At 37.8% G+C, this 16,654-nt stretch overlaps 1 protein-coding gene across 1 annotated transcript in view; it reads left to right on the forward strand.

Moving 5' to 3' along the window:
- LOC130853070 (cytochrome P450 2C23-like) overlaps positions 1-12,586 on the forward strand; it is a 28,898-nt gene extending 16,312 nt beyond the window's left edge. The window contains 5 exon segments of the mRNA XM_057734206.1: positions 1,958-2,099; positions 3,082-3,269; positions 7,250-7,391; positions 8,679-8,893; positions 9,618-12,586. Coding sequence (XP_057590189.1) covers positions 1,958-2,099; positions 3,082-3,269; positions 7,250-7,391; positions 8,679-8,860 — 654 coding nt within the window. The 3' untranslated portion in view covers positions 8,861-8,893; positions 9,618-12,586.
- Positions 12,587-16,654: the final 4,068 nt, after the last annotated feature.

The following is a 16,654-nucleotide window of genomic DNA, read 5'->3' on the forward strand; positions in this document are numbered from 1 at the left end:
CCTGGTGGCGCAGTGGTTAAGAATCCGCCTGCCAATGCAGGGGACACAGGTTCAATCTCTGGTCCAGGAAGATCCCGCATGCCACGGAGCAACTAAATCCTTGTGCCACAACTACTGAGCTTGTGTTCTAGAGCACAAAAGCCACAACTACTGAAGCCCATGCACCTAGAGCCCGTACTCCACAACAAGAGAAGCCACGACAATGAGAAGCCTGTGTACCACAACGAAGAGTAGCCCCCACTCGCCACAACTAGAGAAAGCCCGTGTGCAGCAATGAAGACCCAACACGGCCAAAAATAAATAAATAAATAATAAATAAATAAATAAATAATGCTCAGTATTCCAGATCAAGGCAGTAAGAACTACAGGTAGGAAGTGGCAACGTGCCTAAAAACTTGGACATCCATATGCAGAAGTCATCCCATTTTGAAATGAATAGGAGAGACATGGTATAAAGAAACTTAGTTAAGAAAAACTTGATTCAGAGCTTTAAAAATAAAGCTAACACTTAAAACAAGTACCCTAAAACTTTTCTCAAATTTAAAAACAATGGTAAAAAAACAAAAAAAAATAAAAACAATGGTATTAAAAGCCCACCAAAAATTAATCAGCAATGAAAATAATTTAATTATAGTGAAAAATAGAGATTTTTATTAGCCTAACTAGTTTATATATATTAAAATTCATTTATTCAACAAATTCTTAGTGCTAGCTATTATGCCAAGGGTTGGGGATACATCAACAAAGATCCCTATTATTTTATTTTTATTCATTATTTGTTTTATTATTATTAATCGCTATTATTTTTAGTAGTCACTGTAAAATAGAAAGCTCACTCACTGTTTTTAAGCCCTGGACCAATTTATTTTCTAAAGGCTTTGTAGATCCCATGCAAAAAATTATGTCAAAATGTCCTATATCTACAAGTACAATCTTCATATTAGAAGTGCCATTAATGGGGGAGGGTGGGAGGGAGGTTCATGAGGGAGGGGATATATGTATCATATAGCTGATTCACTTTGTTGTACAGCAGAAACTAACACAACCTTGTAAAACAATTATACTCCAACAAAAAAAAATTCCATTAATAATGATGAGTGTCATATGTGAGCATGTGGGGCTGCAAATGCCTAAGTCTTTGTAAGTGAAGGAAGCAGACCAGTCACAAACCAGTGATTTCTCTACATTGTGCTCACACAGAGCTTATCATCTAGTCTTTTTCATTAAATATAATAAAAGATACCATTCACTGACTCTTTGTATATATGAAGAATTATTCCAAGACCTTCCACCCATTAACTCTTTTCATCTTTATAATTGCCCTGTGGGGTATGTTCTGTTTTTTATCCCAATTTCACAGATGATGAAATTGAGTAAAGAGGTAAAGTAACTTGCCAGGGCACACATCTATTCATTGACTAACATGGGATTTGAATCAGAAGTTTCAATTCCATGACGGATTTTTTTATCTGCTACCCTACCGTGCACAAATGAAGCCTATTACTAGTGATGGGGTGTGATCATGGAGCTCTGATAAGCCATTGCCTTCTTTTTTTTTTTTTTAATTTATTTATTTTATTGGCTGTGTTGGGTCTTTTTTTTTGCTGTGCGCAGGCTTTCTTTTTAGTTGAGGTGAGTGGGGGCTACTCTTTGTTGTGGTGCGCAGGCTCCTCATTGCCGTGGCTTCTCTTGTTGTGGAGCACGGGCTCTAGGCGTGTGGGCTTCAGTAGTTGCAGCACATGGGCTCAATAGTTGTGGCTCACGGGCTCTAAAGTGCAGGTTCAATAGTTGTGGCACACAGGCTTAGTTGCTCCGTGGCATGTGGGATCTTCCTGGACCAGGGATTGAACCTGTGTCCCCTGCATTGGCAGGCAGATTCTCAACCACTGAGCCACCTAGGAAGCCCAGCCATTGCCTTCTTTTTAATTCACATGGCCATTAACTCTACCATCTACAGGAGAAACAGAACCCAGAGTCTGAATTTCACTTGGAGAACTTGACAACCTGTGGATGAAATCTGTTTTCAGCAGGAATAGAGACAACCACTATCACCCTGAGATTTGGGCTCCTACTTCTAATGAAACACCCTGAGGTTCAAGGTACAGCAAATATCCTAAGTATTTATTTAGGATAAGATATGAGCTTCTGGCACTGTTGAGGGTGGGAAGATACTCTGGCAGTGATGACTTCTCCTTCCCTGGACTGCCTTGTAGAGCATCATACAAAGGGCCATCCATGTGGTTTGATTTTATAGATCAGAATTACATCAAATGATGCTGTTAAGGAAGAGAGACCTTTACGAACCCAAAGACTTTCATTTAAGTTTAAAAACAGAGGAGTTCTGTATCGCAACTCTTCTATGTGTGATGCAGTGCTGAAGAGTGAGCCCTATTTAAATGAGGGATGCATGGGTTCCTGTGCTGGATTCTCATTCTCGGCCTGCCAGTACCTGGCTGTGTGACCTCAAACAAGTTATTTTACCTCACGGGCCTATGTTTTTCCAGTTTGAAATGAATCAGACTCCCCAAAGGGAATTTTTGGCTCCAATATAATTTAAAATTTAAAAATGAAATTGTCGTAGCATGATTTTCTCAAGCATGTTCTCAGAGCACAGGTCTTAGAAAGCCAGTGATTATATTGCTAAACAAAATGATGTTTGCCATTCCCACAAAATGTGTAAGAGACTGGATGAGGCTGACAAAGAAGATGCTCCCACTTGAGTGAGGATTAAACATTTCCCCTCTACGGCTGCTTTGCCAGGGATCTGGGGTAAACCTTAATCCCTGCCACAGAGGTCATCTCCTCACCTATGCAGGAAGAAAAACCAATTCAATCAGGAGGCCAAGAACATATCTGATGCAGCTTTTATGTTTCCTGAAGCAAAACCTCTGGTCTTTGCAGCAAAATAGAAAATAGAAATTCCATGAGCAGCAGACCCATGGACTGCTTAGCAACGTGTCTTTGACCTTGGGAGCCTTTTCTAGGCCACTTTCTATTACGCACTGTAAACATTTCCAGGTCTTTTCCAGGTGTCCAAGGAATACATCTCTTCAGTATCATTCATGACATGTCTCCCTGCAGCCATAATTCATGAAGAAATTGACCAGGTGATTGGACGCGACCAAAGCCCCTGCATGAAGGAAAAGATAAAACTGCCCTATACAGAGGCCGTGCTTCATGAGATACAAAGATATATCACCCTCCTTCCTACTAACATACCCCATACTGTGGTCCAGGACACAAAATTCAGACAATAGTTCATCCCCAAGGTTAGAGGCATCTGGTAAACCTGGCTGGGATAAAAGGGGAGGTATGGTACGTCAGTGGAGCCTGTTAGAGGCATCTCAGTTCTGTTTCAAGAAGAGAGGCAGTTGAGAGACATGGAAACAACACAAGGTCAGAATCACATGACCTGGTTTGAAATCTGTCACTGCCATGCAGTGTACTCTCACACCATTTTGTGGTCTTGTCTCTGCCTACCTGGAATGGGTAAGCTGACCTGGGGCTTCTGAGACCCCTTATACTCTCACATAGAATGTATTAAGGAAGAAGTGATTTGCATTAATGCAAATCTTGTGGGAACAGAAATCTGATTTTCCGTGATGAATTTTAAAAAGGGGGAAGAGATGGAAAATGTATCTGCAGCTCTAAGGTAATCAAGTCAAGTGTCAACTTTCTTTAATCCAAATTCTCTCCTCCGAAGACCTCATATACCAGGACATTTGGGATATTCCTGCCCGTAACAGTTAACAATTATCAAAACATTTACATGCACAATGGGGATGTAGTCAGTCTTCTGTTAGTGATTGAGGGGTTGGGTTTTACATTTAATCCATTCAAGAGTATAAAAGAGGAAGAAAAGGTGACAAACCTGACCAGAATACTGCAAAACTGAAGCAACCCCCAACTTTACTGCCAAATGTCAAGGCAAAAGTCTATTAACATGTAAGTCTAGCATTACATTAAAAATACTACACCAGTGGGACTTCCCTGGTGGTGCAGTGGTTAAGAATCCACCTGCCAATGCAAGGGACATGAGTTCGATCCCTGGTCCAGGAAGGTCCCACATGCTGTGGAGCAATTAAGTCCGTGCGCCACAACTACTGAGCCTGTACTCTAGAGCCCATAAGCCACAACAAGAGAAGCCACCACAATATGAAGCCTGCACACCGCAACTAAGAGTAGCCCCTGCTTGCTACAGCTAGAGAAAGCTGGTGTGCAACAATGAAGACGCAATGCAGCCAAAAATAAATCAATAAATCCTATAAGAAAAAATACTATACCACCAAGTGAAGGTAATCAGGGACACAGGAATGGTCTAACACCAGAAAATTTGGTTTAATAAAATTCACCATATAAATAGAATTTAGAGAAAAATCACATGATAATCTCATTTGTACAGAAAATGCTTCTTATAATATTAGAGTTTAACCCGTAATGAAATACAAATAAATATCTTATTAGCCACAGAAACCATATTTCCCAAATCATGCTTATTGACTAAGAGCATTCCTATTAATATCAGGAATAAGACGAGGCTATCCACTATTACAAGTATTTAACTAGAATTAGAAAAACGTAATGAGATAAAACATTTAAGAAGAGGGGTCAGTTTGTAGCTGACATAATTGTACCTGGAAAACTCAAGAAAATTAACTTAAATACCACTGCAAAAAAACAATTATCCAGTGGTTGGGTAAAATTTATTATTCAAAAAGATCAATATCCACCCTACATAAAATAAAAACTATATTTTAAAAACATAATGAAGAAAAGTTTTTTTAAATAAAAACAAGGATAAAATACTTAGGAATATACTTGAAAAGAAGTTTGCAAGATTTACACCAAAAAAAAAAAAAACCCTTAAAATGTTAATGAAAGATATACAAGTTTTGAATAAATTGACTTATTCTGTGTTCAAATAGGAAGATACCAGTTACCCTGAAATTAGTATATGCATTTATGAGATTTCAATGAACATATAAACTAGATACTTTTTGGAACTAAACTAACATCTCAAATTTGATATGTGAAATTAAAAAATAAAGAATGGTCAGGGACAGATCCTACGAAATATTAAAACATAATGTAAGGTCACAGTTATGAAAGCACTATAATACAGCTTCTTGAATAGACAGATCAATCGAATAAAGTCTAGAAATAAACTTAATTATACATGGAAACTTAGTGTATGATAAAGGTGACTTTTCCCTTGTAACCTAGAGGAAGAATATGGATTATTCAGTTGTAAAACTCCCAGGGGAGTTGGAAAAAAAAGAATAATAAATTCCTACCTCAAACTTTCAGATAAAATAAATTTTATATGAAAACTTATTCTTGTTGGCTTAAATATATATACATAGAATATTAGACTATAAAAATGCTAAGGATAAAAGCAATAATTTTTTTTGGAGAATTTCAGAGTGATGAAAGACTTTCCAACATTGACCAAAGAAAAGAGGAATAAGAGGGCTATACACTTAAAAATGGATAAATTTGGTTACATGCAAATAAGAAAAATCTACCTGAGAAAAAGAAAAAGTCAAAAGAGAGATGACAAACTGAGAGAAAATTTTCATAGTTCGTAAGAACAAAGAACTAATTACTGAAAAATAAAATGAACTCCTACAGTCAGCATGAAAAAACCTCAAAACCAGCAGATAAAATGCACAGGAGACAAAATTAAAATTTGAATAAAAGTCATTACAGATGGTTTTTAAATGAGTAAAAATATACTTACACAATAAAATATATTGAAAATAAAAATGATAAAAGAAACATGTTTTTACTTGTCACAATATGTTGGCAAGGTATAAAAAAGCATATGTTTTGGCTAGTAGTATAAATTGGTGTAACTTCCATGGACGGCATCATTGCAATTTCTCTGAAAATTCAAAATGTGTGTAACAATTTAAAAAGCAGTTCCACTACTAGGAATTTATCCTTTGTGTATATTTCCCCCAAAATAATATTCATTGCAGCAATATTTTTGCTGAATATTCACTTAAAAAGGACTTAAAATTATTATTATTATTATTATTATTTTTGGCCAAGCTGTATGGCTCATGGGATCTTAGTTCTCCGATCAGGGATCGAACCTGGCCCCCAGCAGTGAAAGCACCAAGTCCTAACCACTGGACCACCAGGGAATTCCCTAAAAATTATTTATATAAAGTAGAATACTAGGCAAGCTACAGAACACTACGGGATGCTACTATTTGTGGAAAAAGTAGGGAATAGGTGTGTGCTTTTTTTTTTTAAATCCATAAGATATCTCCCAAAGGATATATCCTACACTGGTAACAGAGATTATATTAAAAAGGAAACCAGGGGACTTGAGTATAAGAAAAAGAAAGAAACATTTTCACTTTATACCCTTTTGTACTTTTTTTTTTTGTATTTTATACCATGTGCATATATTATCTACTCCAAAAATTGTACAGGAAAACCAAAATGAAGTAAAAATGGGAAGAGGAGGCTTTCACTTAAACAGGAGTGCTTTATGACCCATAGATAGATGGGTCAAATTCTAACCATGCCACTTGCTAAAAGTATAACCTCAAATAAGTTATATCTTCTCTCTGAATCTCAATTTCTGCATTTATACAATGTGAGCAAAAAGAAAAAAAGAGCCTACTGGATATGGTTGAAGTGAGAATTAAATGAAATTTATAAACTACTAAACACAGTGTCAGGTAAATGTGAAGCATCCTGTATCAATGGTCAGTATTATTTTGTCATTTAAACCTTTAAACCTCACAAAATATAATGGGGCAAAGAAGAAAGCCTATTGTTGTTACCCCACCCCATTTTATAAGTGAGGGAAGTGGGGTCTGATCCAATAGATTTTGTAGATTACAAGGTTCCATATCTCATTTTCTTCCTTTCATACCTGAATTCAGAAAAATAAATAAATAAATAAATAAATAAATAAATAAGAAAAGTGAGCTCTTTCAATCTGAGGCAACAATTACAACAAATAGACAATATGGTATGCAAACCTTAGCTTTTTAACAATTGATTATTGCACATTGACCATAACAGTGTTCCTCCTACAGAGAACCTTCTTAGTACTTGATAAAAGATATTGCATGTGTGTAAAAGAGCCATCACACAAGAAAATCCTCACCAGGCAAGCTTAAAAGTGCTCGGTCCTATTTAATCCACTATAATTAGAAGTGTTAGACTTTTTATGAACCAAAAATAAGCATGATAACATGCCACTCCTCTCTCCGTTTCTTGGTTCCAGGGCACTACTATATTGCCATTACTCTCTTCGGTCTTGTACGATTGCAAGGAGTTTCCCAACCCGGAGAAGTTTGACCCAGGCCACTTTTTGAATAAAAATGGCAGCTTTAGGAAAACAGACTACTTCATGCCTTTTTCCATTGGTAAATACAAATACACCCCATCCAAACTGTATACATGCACCTTTTGGACAACTTTACTGAATATATGGCAAAAATAAGTAATCCACTGATGATAGCAAAGTCAATCAAATCAATCTGTTAAACCCCCCAAATGGGGATGGAGCTGTTTAAGTCTGCATACCAGTAGGATCAGGTAAGTCTTCCAGGGACTGTTTTGTTGTTTGGTGATTAAGTACGATGCCAGTTTTTAAAGAAACCAAGGTAAATCAGTTTAATTCAGATGTCACACATTATCAGATAACAAAGGGACCTCCATTTGCAAACTCTTGCCTGTTGATCTCCCTTTCATAATATGACTTACCCAAAACAAAATGTTCAAGTTTCTCTCCTCTAATAAAATTATTAACCATTATTAACTTTCTGATTCTTGGAGCCAGAGGCCATCAGAACAACCTTGGCCATTTCATCCTCTTTCTTCCCCTCTGCAATCTGGAGCCCCACATATCCTTGCCTCTTTGCAAGGGCTCCTAGTTGCTGTTTCTCATAAGGTCATAAAGACAACTTAGGATTGCTCATCACACATCCTTTTTCTTTGTTATCCTAGTCAATTGTTTGATTAGTATTTTCAAAAATAATAGTTAATATGTTTTATTTCTAATTACAATGATAGTACGTGTTCAATATAAAAGATAGAAAATGCAGAAAACCAAAAAAAGAAGAGGAAGGAAAATTATTTTCAATTTCATCCTATGGCAATAATTGTTAATATTTTGCTATATATACTTCAACCAGTTGTCTAGATATACATAATAGATATACACTTTATAATAAAATCAGGCTCATTCTGTACAATCTATTTGATAACCTGCTTTCATTTAGTGTGTTGTGATATAAGACAGCCTGTGGTATTAAATAATCTTCCATATAAACATGTTTAAGTTGCACTGCTTGATAGATGAACAGGGATTGATTTAATTAATCCAATATAGGTGGATGTCTAGTTTTCATCTAACTCATCAGTGTCATAAATAACAATGCAAAAGACACCCTCATAGGTGAATCTCTAATTCCTACAGATAAATCCCCAGAAGGAGATTACTGAATTGAGTGAAAATTTCTTTATAGAGTTTTGATATGTATTGACAAATATTCCTCTAGAACTGTACCAGTTCATTGTCCTCCAGCAGTTTCTGAGCCCTCCCTTTTCTGATCAGTGTTTTCAGTGGCTGTTAGGAGTATATAGTATTTAAATACAAGCTATTGTGTTTGAATTTGGAGCAAGCTAATGGAACTGTCTTCTCCTTCCAGGGAAATGGGCCTGTATTGGAGAGGGCCTGGCCCGCATGGAGCTGTTCCTGTTCCTCACCACCATTCTGCAAAACTTTGTCCTGAAGCCCCTGGGGGAGCCAAAGGACCTAGAGACCAAACCCATTACTACAGGACTAATCAACAAGTCACAACCCTACAAGCTGCGCTTTATCCCTAGATAAAAGCACCTTTCTCTTTTAGCAACATAAATCAAAGTAATTACTTTTTCCTTTCACTCTCTCTCCCACCCCATAGTCTCTTTTCATTTCAAATACTGCCTAGAACAGAAACACTACTCACTAAATGCTTGATGGACATTTGTTTAAATCTACAAATCTCTTGACAAAAAAGAGCTGGGTCCTGAAAATTCCAAGGGTAAAACAACATATTTATAACCTATAGAGTACTTTATAAATCATGATCCAGCCAAACCAAGACCAGGTCCAGGGGCTTCCTAGGTGGCGCAGTGGTTAAGAATCCGCCTGCCAATGCAGGGGACACAGGTTTGATCCCTGCTCCAGGAAGATCCCACATGCCTTGGAGCAACTAAGCCCGTGTGCCAAACAAACAAAAAAAACAAGACCAGGTCCACAGAAGGCTTTTATCAAGACAATTAGCAAATAATGGAGCCTTCACTCTTTCTGTGGCTTTGGAGATATGCTGATTTTCTATAGTTTTTCAAAATTGAGAAATTAATATAATGGCATATGTGTATTTTTTCCTATTTCCAATTGAAAGCACTTACATGATTTCTGCCACATTCACAAAATAAATCCTTTTTTTCCACAATAGATTTTCTTTGAATGTTTGACTTTATTTCAAGTCTCAAAAATTCCTTTCCTTGAGCTATGGACACTCTAGAATTAGAATATCAAATATCATAAACATGAAATAATCTCCATCACAAATCTCTCCCTGTCCCACCCCTTCTATTTGCAGCCATTGATTTACATGAGGGCCCAAGGAGACGCCTTGGATAAGAGTCCAAACCATGTTCACAGGCAGGATTCAGACGTGCACAGCTGCATCTTCTTCAGAAAGTGATGAGAGGAAGAGCTGGGGATTGGAGAGCAAGCGCGCAGATTGCAAGGAAAGACTGAGTATTGCCAAAAGAACAGTGACCCAGAAGAGAATGGCTAGAACAACTGCCCAGTGGTGGCCCAGTGGAGTGCTGTGAGCAGCAGCTGCCGCAAAAGGATGGATCAAATGCCAGCAGGCTGCTCAGGCTCCAGGGAGACAGAGAGAAGCTTTAAAAGCAGAGCTTGGGACATCCCTGGCGGTCCAGTGGTTAAGACTCTGTGCTCCCAGTGTAGGGGGCACATGGTTCAATCCCTGGTCAGGGAACTAAGATCCCATATGCCGCACGGCATGGCCAAATAGATGAAGTTAAAAATAAAAAAATAATAATAATAAAAGCAGAGTTGAGTTTCTGGATGTATACTCAAAAGAACTGATTATTTTTGAGTTTTCTCCAACAGATATTTGTATACCCATGTTCCTAGCAGCATTATTCACTGTAGCCAAAAAAGGTGGAAACAACCCAAATGTCCATTGGTGGATGAATGGATAAACAAAGTGTGATTATATATATACAATGGAATATTATTCAGCCTTAAAAAAGAAGGATTTATAGTCTAATGCGTATTACAAATGGATGAACCTTGAAGACATTATGCCAAGTGAAATAAGCCAGTCACAAAAGGACAAATATTGTATTATTCCATTTATATGAGGTACTGGAATAGTCAAACTTATAGAGACAGAAAGTAGAATGGTGCTTGCAGGGGGAGGGGGAGAATAGGGAGTTATTGTTTAATGCGTATGGAATTTCAGTTTGGGAAGATAAAGTTCTAGAGATAGATGATGGTGATGATTGCATAACAATGTGAATGTACTTAATGCCAGTGAACTGTACACTTAAAATGGCTAAAATGGTAAGGTTTTACATCGTGTATATTTTACCACACACAAAAAGAGCAGGGCTGAGGTTCTTGAGATGGGGATTTTGAAGCTGTAAATTTTGCATCCAAATGTTTAATGTGACTTGCTAACATGTGAGTTTCTCTGTCTTCTTCCCACCTTCACACTCCTTTCTATCTAGCAAGAATTCTTCCTCCTTCCATGCTTTCTGAGAAGTCTTGAATTTGCCAGCTAAGTTCCCTGACATGGGATGCAGAATTAGTAGAATGAAGAGGGAACAGACAGAATAGGAAACTAGTTTGAGAGGCGAGGTGAAATTCCATAATAAAATAACATCAAGATGGGACTTCCCTGGTGGTCCAGCAGTTAAGACTCCTCACTCCCAATGCAGGGGGCCTGGGTTTGATCCCTGGTCAGGGAACTAGATGCCGCATGCTGCAGTGAAGATCCTGAGTGCCGCGACTAAGACACGGAGCAGCCAAATGAGTAAATAAATATTTTTAAAAAATAAAATAACGTAAAGATAAGGCAAGAGGAAACAGAAGGGTGATTATTGCGGGAAGAATTTGGTTTGATTTGGTGACTTTGGGGAGACAGGGAGAAATTCTAGGGAAGCTGCTGGGAACAAGAGAATTGAGAAGGAAAAGGAAGAGAAGTGAAGTAAGCCTGTGGCTTAATGTTCTTTAAAAGACAGAAGTAAATAATGCAGTTCCCTTTAAATTACTTTTGGCAGTTAGGCTATTCTTGTCACTTGCATGTCCCTTCAGAGACAGCTCCACAATTTTCTTAGCCCCACACACAGGCTATGAAATCTGGAACCGTTTGGATTGCATCTCTACTTGTCCATTTGTACACTGCTAAGGTAAAATCAAATAAATATCACTTTGAGCCAGTCCCGTAATATTTCCCAACCTTGATTTCCTCATTCATAACATGGAGAACACAATACCCACTTTCAGAGTGGTTATGAACATTAATTGAGTTAATGTTGTGTTAAGGCAAAATCATTCTTTAAAGATGTGTAATAGTGGATTAAAATGTAACTGTCTCCATTTCAGCTGGGGCGCCCAGGCAAAAGGTACCAAACATGACCACATTTCAAGGCATGATGCTACATCACCAATCAGGAGTTGCTGCAAAAATAATGTGCTAAAAATAGTTGCTTCAAAAATAGTTTCTGACCCTTAGCCCCTCATCCTCCTGGAAATTCTCATTAGATTGAAGTTGAGAAACAGTATTTCTTAAGAGTGAGTAGTCAGAATGTTGTGTTTCCCTACTCTCACCAAAAGGAATAGAAGGAGGATGCTTCCCCCTCATGGCAAACCGAGCAAGGGGTGCTTCATGGAAACAATTTAGAGAGTTTGACAAGTGTTCCTAGGATTGGGGTAGCACAATGCACGGAGGTCTGAGATATACCTGGGGAAGTCTTTGAGAGACAATAGCTGCAGCTAATTTGCAATGGCCTATTCTCAGAATTCCTAAGGTCAAAGGATGTGTGGGTGTTTCACACAGATGAGATGTTAGCCTGGGAGAGAGAGATATTAAAGTGTTTCCACCCTAGAGAACGGCAGCTAGCTTTGGGTTGTGGTTGGTACCTCCTATATTAATAAATTTAGGTCAGAAAGAGTCTCATATAACTCAGCAATGAAAAGACTCCCAATTTTAAAATGGGAAAAGGATTTGAATAAACATTTCTCCAAAGAAGATATGCAAATGGCCAGTAACACATGAAAAGATTCTCAATATCATTAGTCACCAGAGAAATGCAAATCAAGACCACAATGAGATATACACAATGGAATATTACTCAGCTATAAAAAGCAATGAAACTGGGACATTTTTAGAGACATGGATGGACCTAGAGACTGTCATACAGAGTGAAGTAAGTCAGAAAGCAAAAAACAAATATATGTGGACTATAGAAAAACGGTACAAATCAACTGGTTTGCAAGGCAGAAATAGAGACACACGTAGAGAACAAGCATATGGACACCAAGTGGGGAAAGCGGGGAGGATTGGGGGGGGAATGAACTGGGAGATTGGGATACCAAATTGTACACTCTAAATATATGCAGTTTATTGTAAACAATAAACAATAAAAAATATTAAAAAAAAAACACAATGACATACCACTTCATACCTACTAGTAAGGTAAAATTAAAAAGATAGAAAATAACAAATTTTCAAGAGCATGGAGAAGCTGGAATCCTCATGTGTTTCTGGTGTAAATGTAAAATGGTGCAGCCACGTTGGAAAACAGTTGGCCATTCCTCAAAATGTTAAGCATAGTGTTAACATATGACCCAGCACTTTTACCTAGGTGTCTACCCAGGAGAAAATGAAAAAATATATATAAACACAAAAACTTCTACAAGAATGTTCATAGGATTATTTGTAATAATTAAGTGGAAACAACCCAGATGTCCATCAACTGATGAATGGATAAACAAAAGATGTCATATCCATACAATGGAATATTTTCTAGCCATAAAAAGGGAATGAAGTACTGATACCTGGTACAACATGGATGAACCTTGAAAGCAGCCAGACACAGAAGATCACATATTGCATGATTCCATTTATATGAAATGTCTGGAATAGGCAAATCCGTAGAGACAGAAAGTAGATTAGTGGTTGCTTAGGGCTGGAAAGTGACTGTAGATGGATATGGGGTTTTCTTGGAGGGTGATGAAAATATTCTGAAATTAGATTGCAGTGATGATTGCACAACTGTATTTTCTAAAAACCACTAAACTGTATACTTAAATGGGTGAATTTTATAATATGAATTATCTCAATAAAGCTATTTGTTTTTTGTTTGTTTTTGATTTATTTTGTTTTTCTTTTGGCTGCATCATGCGGCCTGTAGGATCTTAGGGATCAAACCTGGGCCCTGGCAGTGAAAGTGTTGAGTCCTAACCACTGGAAAACCAGGGAATTCCCGTAAAGCTGTCTTTTTAAAAAAAGAATACATACACAAGCACAGAAGCATCAAAAATTAGCATACATTTTCCTGATAAAATAGAAGCATGATGACTAGTAAGTACTTTACGGCTCATAGGTGTCTTCTAAACCCTGCCTCAGGTTCAAGGCTATATCCCAGGTCAAGGCAAGCTAGGACATCAGAAATATAGAATTGGAACAGGCTAGTTAGGCAAAGAGGAACATCCTAGCATCAGGCACGGCCAGAACTGGAGGCAATTGGGCCATTTATGGGGAGTCAACAATACAATCTACAGTTTTCAAGGAAGACTGGTAAATAAGTGAGATTGAGGCTGATGTTATTATAGGAGGAAGAGACAGGAGAGTTGGATTCAAGTTCATGCATAGGTTCTGTCTTATTGGTAGTTCTACAAATTTAAAGTCACAGCAAGAAAGATTTAGGACAGAATGCCCTTAGCCTAAGTGATATCAAATTTTAAGTCTCAAAGGCCTTTACATAATTGGTACAGAAAGTTATAATATGTTGTGTGGTCAGTTCTAGCTCTGAATTTTCAGTGAAGCGGGACTTAACTTCATATTTATGGTCATTTAGAATGAAATAACCCTCATCAATTTCCATTTTCAAGGCCCTTATAAACCAAACCCAAGAAGCTTACTCAGGACTCTCTTTCCTATTTATCTTCTCCATTAGTTTCTAGTGCAGAAGGAATATGTTTCTTCAATGATGATCCAGTTGCTCAAACTGAAAAAAAATTTTTTGGTCTTAGATAACAATTATTTTTATCTTTAGGGTCAGTGCTTGCTTCAGGAGGGAGCATAGAATAAAATAAAGGTAACAGATTTTTATTTATTTTTTAAATTAGTTTTTATTGGAGTATAGCTGCTTTACAATGTTGTGTTAGTTTCTACTGTATAGCAAAGTGAATCAGCTATGTGTATACATATATCCCATCTTTTTCTGGATTTCCTTCCTGTTTAGGTCACCACAGAGCACTGTTTAGAGTTCCTTGAGCTATACGGTAGGTTCTCATTAGTTATCTATTTTATACATAGTGTATATAAGTCAATCCCAACTTCCCAGTTCATTCCATCACCCCCTTTCCCCTCTTGGTGTCCATATGTTTGTTGTCTATTGTCTGTGTCTCTATTTCTGCTTTGCAAATAAGATCATGCATATCATTTTTCAGTAACAGGTTTTAAAATCTGATCATATCTGGGACTTCCTAGGTGGCGTAGTGGTTAAGAATCTGCCTGCCAACGCAGGGGACACAGGTTCAAGCCCTGCTCTGAGAAGATTCCACATGCCACGGAGCAACTAAGGCCGTGTGCCACAACTATTGAGCCTGTGCTCTAGAACCCGTGAGCCACAACTATTGAGCCCATGTGCCACAACTACTGAAGCCCACGCACCTAGGGCCTGTGCTCCACAACAAGAGAAGACACTACAATGAGGAGCCTGCGCACCACAATGAAGAGTAGCCCCCGCTCGCAGCAACTAGAGAAAGCCCGTGTGCAGCAACGAAGATCCAATGCAGCCAATAAATAAATTAAAAAAAAAAATCTGATCATATCTGACATTTTCTAGCTGTGTGACCTTAGGCAGGTCCAGACTTTCTCTGATCTTCATCTAAAAAATGGCATTAACAACACCTACCTTCCCAGTTAGAAGGGTGAGAATTAATGATAATGTATGTATTTTCCTTAGCAATTAGGAGGGGCTCGTAAGTGATGGGTTTTATTATCAAGTCACTGAAAAATTTCCCAGTCAAAGCAAATTCAAGTTTTTAGTCATTCATTGCTTTTTTTCTACTCTGTTTCCTGTTTTAATGTGTGATATTCCATGCTCAGTTACTATTAAATCAATTAATATTGGTTATTATATTTCTCTGGTATAATAGTGACATGTTGGATTTCTCTTACATTCATTATAATATTGTATTTCTCTGAATCTAAGATGCCATCTGTTTTAGATACATTTCTGTTTCAGAGACATTTAAATGTGAATTCAAGAGCACCTTAGAATCAATGAAATATAGTTGCCCCCTACTACATTTGGACCCATAGACTGTTACTGGTCCAGTAAACAGGCTGCTTAAAGTCTGTTGTATGTTAGTCCCTTCATCCCAGATGACCAGATCAGAGTCAGGCTCCTCTTTTTCCAGTTAACCTAATGCCCTGGTACCCTCATACCTAATATGATGTTGTATCAGTAAACACACATACATTAGTTCTTTCAAACTCAGAAAGAACCTCTTTACTCCCAGTAAGGAGGATTACACAGGTACAGGCTATTGACAAATTAGGCAACACTGGTACACAAAACAGATTCAGAGTCCATGCCATGCACACTTTCCATCAGCTAGAGGGCAATCTGAATCAACAAGTCACTAAACCAACGATTGCACTGTTGGAAGCAGAGTTACTGGGGGCATGTGGAAGAGCTTGGGTTTCTGGAATTCCAGTTAGTCATTTCCTGGCCTGTTGTAAAGTCAACGGAATGTAAATACAGAGGAGATAGTTCATTTTTTGTTATTGCTCTTCAGAATTTGTTTAATCCCTGTAATATCCCAAGTATAGGCTAAGGACTGGGAATCCAGAAACAAGATATTGTCCCTGGTCTTAAGGGCCTTGTGCTTTAATCACGGAAGACAAACAAATAAACCAAAAATGACAGCATAATGCTATGTTTGTAGAGAAGTATGCACAGAGTTTTCTAAGGAAACACAAGAAAGGTACAATGGAAATCAGACCAGGGGTAAGTGATAGGAAAGTTTTATAGGAAATGATGCATGCACTTGGTTTTGAAACACAAATAGGCGTCAGCTTGCTTCCAAATACAGGAAGAGGAGTTGTTTAAACACTCTTTTATGTTGGTGTATTTTACCATATTTTTTTTAAATTGGAGGGGAAAACATTTTCAGTCTTTTGAAAGACTGCTGGTTGTCTGGCAAAGCCAGCAGGAAGGAAGGATGTTGGGGAAGAGAGGTGGGAAATACAGTGATCGCCAGGTCCTGGAGGGCCTTGTTTCCGGGACAGATGTTTGGAATTAACCGAGGAGAATGGAAAACCAATAAAGGGTCTGAAGGGTAGAAGGGAGGGGCACGTGGGAGACG

This window comes from Hippopotamus amphibius, chromosome 5 (genome assembly GCF_030028045.1).
Source record: "Hippopotamus amphibius kiboko isolate mHipAmp2 chromosome 5, mHipAmp2.hap2, whole genome shotgun sequence".
NCBI classification, from domain to species: domain Eukaryota; kingdom Metazoa; phylum Chordata; class Mammalia; order Artiodactyla; family Hippopotamidae; genus Hippopotamus; species Hippopotamus amphibius.